At 35.6% G+C, this 9852-nt stretch overlaps 1 protein-coding gene across 2 annotated transcripts in view; it reads right to left on the bottom strand.

Annotated features, from left to right (window-relative positions):
- Positions 1 to 4653: 4653 nt before the first annotated feature.
- SPOPL (speckle type BTB/POZ protein like) overlaps positions 4654 to 9852 on the bottom strand; it is a 62173-nt gene continuing 56974 nt past the window's right edge. For both annotated transcript variants that reach the window (XM_082841308.1, XM_082841309.1), the window contains one exon: positions 4654 to 8987. In XM_082841308.1, coding sequence (XP_082697434.1) covers positions 8843 to 8987 — 145 coding nt within the window. In that variant the 3' untranslated portion in view covers positions 4654 to 8842. The remainder of the gene's footprint in view (positions 8988 to 9852) is intronic.

The following is a 9852-nucleotide window of genomic DNA, read 5'->3' as shown; positions in this document are numbered from 1 at the left end:
GATTCTATCACTCATATTTATAATAGAGATGGGTCTGTAAGCCTTCCTTTTTGGGTATTCTCTTAGGAAAATGGGGAAAGGGATTAGGAACCAGCATTTACTAGGCTACTGCTACCTCTAGGACAATGTATTAGTGTCTTACATATATTTCATTTTTTTGGGGGCAATTTTCTAAGGTTATCTGGTTTCATACTAGTTTGATTAAAAGTATTGCTTAAATTTATTTTTCAGTATTTTCTTCAATGCACATATCATGGGAATTATCAGTTCCTAGAAAGTTTGAAGAAAGTCAACCTAGTTCCAAGACTTTTCTGGAGGTAATTATTTTATAATTGTTTCCATTTTTCCCGTGATTGTGAATTTGGGCAATTAAGAGCTTAAAAGGCCTTTCCTGACTTAGTCCTATGTACTCACATATTCAGAGTTCTCTCACTTGGATTCATTCTTACCCTCATCAAAAAAAAAAAAAAAAGAAAAAAAAAAAAAAAAAAGACCTGCACACACAGAGGTACTACACATCAACAAAAAGCACTACTTTTCAGCTCTACTGAATTTCAGTAAAATCACCAACTCCTCTGACCCCTGAGCCTCCATACTGATTCCCTTATATAAACACTCTCCTCTATGCCTGGCTAGCAGTAATTTACTCTTGAGATGTGCTACACAATACCCTCTATTCCCCTTTCACAGTCAGATCATTACTGAAAAGGTTTTTCTGATAGAACACATGTTTTACCTATTCTGTTTATGTCATACTAGTTCTGCTACATCTCTGTAATATTATCTTTGCCTTCTCCCTTTTTGGTATCCTAGTTGATTCTTTCCCCTGACTTTGCCACACACACAGTATTTTGTGCTTTGGAGGATATACAGTCTATTTTAAACTCTACCAGTGGATAGTTAGAGCCTCTTATTTTTTTAAAAATGCTTAAATGTTTATAATTCAAAGTTTAAAATCAGTGAGAAAACATTTTAAATTCTCATTTTATGGAAGAGGAAGAATTTTGCACTTTTGATTTCCAATGCCAGTTCCCCCCTTCGTCTTGTCTAATTTCCTTTTTACTTACAATAGATGAACACTTTCACATTTTACATTTTACAGTTGTGAACCAGCCAGGGTTCATCAGTGAGGGAAGGGAAGGAGGACCTTCTTCCGGGAGGACGACAGCTATCTCTGAGTGTGATCCTGAGGTGGGAGGAGGGGCAAGCAGGTGGGAGTGTGGAAGGTTGGGGAGAGGGGTTGCGTTCAAGTTTACAACGTTACAAGTAGTCAGTCTTCCCTCTAACAGTTTAATACTTCTTGCCAGTCCTTTTAAGCCTCAGCTTCCTATGCTTGGATTACTTTTGATCAATGTTCCCTATGCTTTGGGTACTATGTTAATATACTACCTCTATATAATTTGTGTTAACTTTAGAAATGAATCGCTAAACAGCTAAGAGTTTTGGGGTCAAATTTTTTTTCACTTAAAAGTATTGCCAGAGAAACATGACTTTAAAATTTTTTTTTATTGCTTGGATACTCACACTACTTATCTTTCCAATTTACAAGTCACCCAGTATGTCTAGGTTTGGACATCTGTTCATGAATTCCACCTGGAGCACTATGAATTTTCTTATTTCTAAAACTCTTATTTTTTTTTTAAGAAAAATGATTAGTATCTTTAATCACTGATTCTATTCCAATTATTATTATTATTTTTTTGCACCAATTATGCAAACACCGAGTCTCCTTAACTCATCCTCTGTAAAGTCATGGCCTCCAATTGCAACTGGGCCATCATGTTTTTTCTTCACGTCTGCTATTCCAAAACTCCTCTGCTCTTCTCAAATCTCTGAAATCAGCAAACTATGGCACCAAAGTTAAATCCTGCCCACTGCCAGCTTTTGTGAACAGTTCTAATGGAAACAGCCACCTCGTGAGCTTACATATTGTCTATGGCTGCTTTCACATTACAATGGCATAGCCGAGTGGGTAAAACGGTTACTACCTAGTCCTTTACAAAGTAAGTTTGCTGACCCCTGATCTAAACCCATCATCCACCCCCTTTACTCTGAATAGATGACTTCACAAGGAATAAAAGACATAAAATGAGTATACCAACTATCAGGCCAAAAAAAAAAAAGTATTAAATCTGACTCGACATCCTTTGCATTTCCCCTTCACATGCGTTAGGGGCAGTCTGTCTGGCATCTCATTCCACTCCTCTTCTCTTCAGACTAGGACATCAGTAATCCCTTTTGTATTCTACTTTTCTGACTCCTTATTATGACATCCTAATATACTGACATTTCTCCCACCATAAAGGAAAACAAATCAAAGTAAGAAACTGAACCTAAACCCCATCTTACAGCTACGGTTTCTGCCTTGCCATCTTCGCTGGACACCCCACAGTCTCTACTCAGAGCATACATTTCCTTACTCTAATCCTACTGCTCTCCCCACTCCAAAGACTCCTTTCATTTGCTCCCTCACAAATTGAATTTATATTTTAGTTGCCTATTTGACTGCTCAGTAGCACTTGACACTGTTAACCATCCCTTTTCTTGAAGCATTCTCTTCTCCAACTGCTAGGATGGACAGTCTTCTGGTTCTGACTTTGTGATCACTCATCTTCTTTTGCAAGCTGCTCTCTCTCTGCTCGTCCCTGTCTCTGCCCTGTGCTGCCTTCTCACCTCAGCCCGCATACACTGGTTACCATCTGTAGAATACTAAGGATTCCTGACTTTATAACTGAGATCACCCTCATGTTTATGATTCACATATCCAACCAGAATGCCCTATAAGAACCTTAAGATCAACAGGCTCCAAATCAAAATAACCTTTTTTTTCCTCCACAAACTGCTGCTACTCTTGTGATTACTGTATCAGTGAATGTATCAGTACCATCCTCCACCCAGTTGCTCAAATATCAAACCTGGGAGTCACTCTTTTGACTCCTCCATCTTCCTTCTACCATATGAATTTCCAAGTCCTCTCAGAATTTCCTCTCCAATCTCTCCATCCCAGGTCTCCTAGCCTAGCACAGAGCACTACTATTGCTCACCTCTTAAGAGGGTCTCCTTACCCTCTCTCCTCTAGCGCCCTCCAACCCACCTGAAGATTGACGGATTGTTGATGACATACTCAACACTCATAGATTAAGTTCGACTCTTCTAATAAGATCTTTAAACAATCGTGATCTTTGCTAACTGGTTTACAACATGAGATTTCTCTTCCCTTTATACAATGGGATATAGCCACACCTGTTTTTACTCCCATAAATGTTCCATATGAACCTTGCCAACACACAATCGGTTGGATGATACCACCACTAAACTGCCTAACTCCCACTCAATTTGAGATGAGCATCACTTCCTCAGGAAGGTTTATCAAGTTTAATGCATCTAACTTCACTACTCTTTTTCAACTGCATGCCACTTTCACTTTTCCTCATTTTTGCCCAATTTTCATAATAACCTGCACATTTCGGGGGCATTTATAAAGTATACATTCTAAAAACCTTCTGCTGTGGCAGTTATATCAGAGTCCTCAGGACACTGGTTGCCTTTGTGTGTGTGCGTGCTGCAAATGTTATTCCTAAACCTCACAATTTTTCTTTCTTTGCACTTATCCTGGTTTGAATTTGGACGAAAGGCCTGGTTTGAATTTGGACAAAAGGGTAAGATTAGATACCATAGGAACTGTTTGGCTCTGATGTCACAGACTGAAGCAGGACTACACTTGAATCCTTTACAAAGGAATTAAGGGTGGAGGGCAAGAGATGAGGGAGAGGTGGAAAGGAAGCACTCCTAACGGGAATGACAGACTTTTTTGCCACTAATCATTGCAGACATCTGCATGCAAACCTCCCTGGTACAAAAAATAAGAAGGTAGCAATCATGTAAACATCTCTATCAATGTCTTCTATTTAAAAACAGTGATCAAAAAGCAAATGCCAGTCTTGGCCTTCTCTTAGAAACAAATAATTCTGAGGTGATAGAACAGAGGAAACACAACATTCCAATTTTCTAAAACAAAGTATGAAGGGTGCTGGCTGCTACAGAGTAAGGGAAAAGGTTATATACAGTTCATTTAAAGTTTAGAATATGACCACTTGTCCTATCTTACTATAGTTGTATAGGTAATATTTTTTAAGTGTTTCAACCCTTCTTTTATTCTTTTAAGGGTAATTCAGTGTGTGTGGACATGTGTATGTGTGTGTTGAGAATATGGAAGGTTTTTCACTGTGCATTTCTGTGACTTTGGCCGTAATTTTTAAGCACTAATTATGTTGCTGTTACTAAGCTGGTGTAGGCATACACTGCCCCAAATTTGCTCTTTTTGAGAGCAGCAAATAATTAGCTGAAATTAAGAAAGGGTAGGAGGACCAGGGAAAGGTGATCTAAATTACATAGCATTAGCATAAGTCACACAATATTGATGGTATGCATATGTTAAAGTACATATATATGTAACATCTCAGAGTCAAGGAATAAGTTTTTAGTAGATTCCAAAAAAACACTAGTTTTCTTATGTAGAAAAGACAATTACTAAGCATAATTCTAAAAGTTACCATATCAAATACATGGCTCTTTTTGTAAAGCATCACAGTAATCGGATAAAGAATTATTCATAGTTTTCAAATAAACACAAAATAAACCAATTAATTCTGAATAAGTAGTATCAACTTTATTTTAACTCAATGTGCTGAAATGCAAAAAATATTTTCAGCAACAAGATACAAAAAGTATGTATCTCATCATTGACATCAGCTGATTAAAAATGAGGCTGAAAAGTTCAAAATGTCTTTATACATTTGAATCTTGAACATCAATTTGCCCCAGAACTGATTTTTAAATAATTTCAGCAGAATTTTATTTTCAAAAACGGGACTCACTTAAGTTATATCTTCATTCTAAAAAACTGAATGCAAAAATTAACTGGGTTACAGTATACAAGGATAAACCCTTAACAACAGAAAAAGATTTAAATATAAGAATTCTTTTTCAAACGTGAAGTCCACATACTGCAAACAGAAGACACAGTGTGGTGATTTCATTCCTAGTGAAGAAGTCTCGCATGGTAGGCACTCAATATTCGTTCAACTGGACCTAAAATTTACATCATTCCATTTAACACTTAAATAAACTAGAGCTCATAATCTGTATAAAAGAGGTTTGCAAAATACTCTTATGTGTGTTGAAAGTGCTGTCTTTATAATCTGAAAAACACTAAAACCCAACCACCCACGTTGTTTTGCAAGAAGACATTGAATATTTTCATTTTATCCATCAAAGAGCATGAACATCCAACTCAGGACAATTCACCTCTTCAAGGAGACTTGGCTTTGAGAAAAGCTTGAGTTGGATTTTAACAAAACAACTTACTAAAGTCCCTAGTGTTCTATTTTAGTAACACTGGGTAGCATCTATGATCCACAATTTTATAAACAATTCTGCTTAGGTTTTAAATTTATGCACAAAACAAATGGGTAAATAAATTAATAACTATACTTTTGGCAATTTAAGCTCTAACTTAGGTCTCGTTTAAAAATAAACCAATAATGTTCATGACAACTTTTTAAGAGATCTTTGTTAATATTTTACAACTTAATTTTAAAATTGATGTCCTTAAAAGGCACTGTTTTCACATTTCATCATGCAGTAAATTGGTCACATTTTTGAGAATTATAATTTCCTCTCAATTGTCCCCTCAAAGCACATTTAAATGGAATACACTTCAACTAACCTAAACTTTCAACATTTAACTGAGTTCTATTTTCAGAAATTCACTCTTTTGAACATACCACACACAAGTCCAAGCAAATACAAGTACATGTACACACACACGCACGTGCACGCACGCACACACACATGCCCAAATGACCACGGAATACATGCAAGAATCTCCAATTACTATTTCAAGACAATGACACATGAGTATTCAAGGAGGTAACAATGGCAGGCCATAATGTTATGGCACCTTCATATTTGTGCTCCAAATACCGATACACATTAATATTAAAAAATGAAAAAGGCACAAATACAGTGTTTCTGTATCTCAATCTAAAGAACAGTTCTCCAATAGTTACTTTTATAATATGGAACATTTAAGACCAGTTACTACTTTTCTAAGAAAAAGCTCTGTTTAGGTGACAAAAGGGAAACAGGAGCAGGCTTTAGTTCAAAAGTCAACACTGCTCAGGACAAAATCTGTGCCTACCGAAAACAATGTCTGTAGTTTAAAAATGAAAAAAAAAAAAAAGCTATTACAGCACTCACGTCAGAATACATTAACAGTTTTGTATCATTGTCTCAAGAACCCACAATACCAAAAATATACATAATAAATAAAAAAAATAAATCAACTACCATATGATTCTGTTAGTATAATGGTAGTAATTATATTATCTGAAAAGTGGACATTTCTACAAATGTGGATATTCTTACAGCACAGTGTTGGACGTTTTTGGTACAAAATGTGCTACCAAACTAAAAAAAAAAAATCTTTATAATAAAACCCTTCAGATTTGCAACAAACACTAAAGTAAGTATGTAAGTAAGGGTAAGCTGAAATGTTCATTATAATAGGTGTTATCACTGAAGTCACTATGGTTAGAAATGTAGACCCAAGCAGTGAATTAATTCAGAATGCGCCTGTGTGCATCTGACATAAATGAATACACCAGTATTTTTTTAATATATGACAACAAAATTCTAGGGCCTGAGGGATGAATTTTTGTTTTCTTCTAAGACCCTGGCAAAATCTCAAATTCTTAAAGTGTATATGTATGTGTGTGTGGTTTCTTTTTTAAATTGCACATTTTAAATTTAAAGGGCTCAATCTTATGGTGAAGTTAAGGAAGTGAATTTCTGCTCCCTATAATACTCTTACATAGGATGGAATCCATTCATATGTAAGAATCTTTCTTCTATCCGAAGGGAGTCTTCCAATTTCAAATTTAGGTTAACACAACAAAGACTCAAGCTACACAGGAAGAAATGAAGATATCTGAAAATATGATCTTTTTGAACTCCAGTTTGATGTGGATAACAAATGATTATTTGACAGTGTTTGTTCAATGTAAATATGAATCACTCTTGGTATATTAGGATTGCTTCAGTAAATACCTAACAGACAGATAACAAAAATAAAATCTATTTTAAAACTTCACGCTTCATCTTTTTCTTTTTGTCCTAAATTCAAAAACTAAATAAACGAATTATACAAATTTTAATCTGGAGAATAAAGTTATATATGTAAATATATAGGTATATGCATTTATTTTTCCAGTGAAAAAAATTTTTCCCTTGTGGTCAAATGTAAATCTTGCCTAAGAAGCATACTGCCACTGTCACAGGAAATCAGATGCAGTGACTTGACACCGATTGCTCCTGCTTCACCAGGACAATGCACCAGAACAGACTTCTGTTGTAAACAGAGCTATCGAAAACTGAAGATGTGTATGTGTTTAAAGCTAAAATTCATTTATAATAAAGAACTGGCCCGTGAAAAGCAGTTTATGAATAGTTTATCCTGTTCACATTATGCAGAATTTCACTATCATCCACAATGTTGGTACAGTAACTGAGACAGAAAGGAGAAAGCTAGGGAGGAAAAAAGGTTTCAGAGTGTAGCCTGACATATTTCTAAGGGTTCTCTCCTTTAGTCTGCAAATAATAGCAGTTCATTGCTTTTAGAAGGAGAGTAGGCTGTCCAGGATTCATTTACTGTCAGGTGCCTTCTCCAAAGCGTGATAAACAGGCGTGAATTCAATAATGAATATCTGGAAGTCAAACCAATTTAACTATAATCGAGAATATCTTCCTTATCTATTATCACAAACATCCCAGTTGCCTCCATCTGTCTTAAAAATTCTTTCAAAAGTTAAGACAATTAATTATACCTTATCAATTCTCTCAAAAGCAAAAAAAAAAAAAGTACCATTCAGTATAAAAAAGTTACACATTAAAAGTGCATATATATCTTCTTAATTGGCCCACTCATTAAATTTACATTTGGTCATCCTTACTTTTAACATGTACAGAATTCTTCATATAAATGTAGGTCACTATAAATTAAAAAAAAATTAATTCAGCACAAAACATGCTTTCTTCTTATTGAAATCTTAACCTCAATCAGTTCTCAATCACTGTAAACTTGGATAAACTCACAAAGAAACACAAGCAAAGGTTTGTTATGCTTCTCTTAGTTTGTTGGACAGATAACATAAAAACACTACAAATTTCATTAAAAATTTGGGCCAACTCATTGCATATTTGCCCCCTGAAATGAAAAATAAATTAGAATTGAAGCAGTGTATTGCCATAACTTACCTTGAAGGTAAGCAGGTTCTCCTGTATTTATAGAACTTAGACTGGAGACGTTACCAGTAATCTCCAATAGAAGTGCTTTTTTTAAGGAAAGCCTAGTTTTAAACTTTGAGATAGCATAGGACAAACCCTATAATATTCATTTGCCTTTCTCAAACTAATGGAAGATCCTTTTGAAACTTACTATCTTCAGTTATCAATATTACTGCATTATGGAGCTAGTGCAATCCTGCATAGCCTTAGTCACAATGACAAGGCACAATAAAAAAATTAAAGTATATATATGAACAAGAGAAGTCACTGAAGATAATTTAAGGCCTTGAAGTGAATTAGAGTATAATCAGTCTAATTTAAAGCTGAAGAATAAACCATAAATTATCCACCTGAAATTCAAGCAATATGCTTTCTCAGCTTCTGTTCTGTGGACAAGACAACAGAAACAACTCTTGCTTATGGTTTGTGTATTAGAATCCTTCTGGACCTGGAGGAGTAAAAGTCAGTTCCATTTTTCTACAGTTCATGGAAGATTTCAAGACTGTTTTAGCCGTTTTCGTGGAATACCAAACTGTGGACACTGTGCAGATGCTAGTGCTCGGAAGGCTTCTGCTACCAAATGTGGGTGAGACTGAATCATGGACTTCCACCCAGATGTTTCCATTATGTCTGCTGCTTGGCTGAAAAATAAAATTAAGAGATGTTTACTAAAGAATACTTTTCAAAATACACTGTTGCACTGTCAATTTTTTTTTTTTTTAATTTACAGATTTCAAAATGTCTGGAACATTCTGTTTGCCTCTCTATGTATTCAAACCATTTGAATTCATTAAAATATCATCTTTGCCTTACTGGTATTTTCTTTTGTAAATGAAACTATTCAATTTTTCTGGAAATTCTACTCTTGGAAGTGTGTGACACTTGTCTGCATAGTTCTACTCCCACTGTTACCATTTCTATACCCGCTCTTTCAAGAGCTCTTTTCCCTGGCTCTTACATGCAGGTTTTCTTTAGAGTTCTAAGTTTTGCCCTTGACTCTTCTCCCTTAACATTCTTTACTTATCTTATCTTATCCACTATTCACAATTTTAACTATCATATTCAGTGATGATAAATAATGATTTGCTAAGTCCTAGGCCTCCCCACAAAGGTTGTTCCCAACCACTTGTTCTCTTTACTTGGATGTGCCTGGAGACCCATAAATTTGGGACTGTCGGAAGGGAACTCAACACGTTTCTCCCAAGGCCCAAATTCTTCCTCTCTCATTTCCCATCAGCTAATGCTTCCACCATCACCCAGTGATTCAAGTCAGAAACCTGGAAGTCACCCTAGATGCCATCCTTTCCAATCAGTCATCAAAGCCCTATTTTAATTCCCAAAGGTATCCTGAATCCCTAGTTAAGGCCCACATCATCTCACATTTGAATTATTATGGGAGTCTCCTAATTTGTCTTCTACTCTCCTATCTTGCTCCTCTCAAACCAGATTCCATGCTGCCTTAGTAACATAAACACTAACATGAACACATCCTCTTCTACTCTTCTC

Source organism: Leucopleurus acutus (assembly GCF_964270905.1).
Source record: "Leucopleurus acutus genome assembly, chromosome: 6".
Classification (NCBI taxonomy): domain Eukaryota; kingdom Metazoa; phylum Chordata; class Mammalia; order Artiodactyla; family Delphinidae; genus Leucopleurus; species Leucopleurus acutus.
This window is presented reverse-complemented; position numbering and strand designations above follow the sequence as displayed.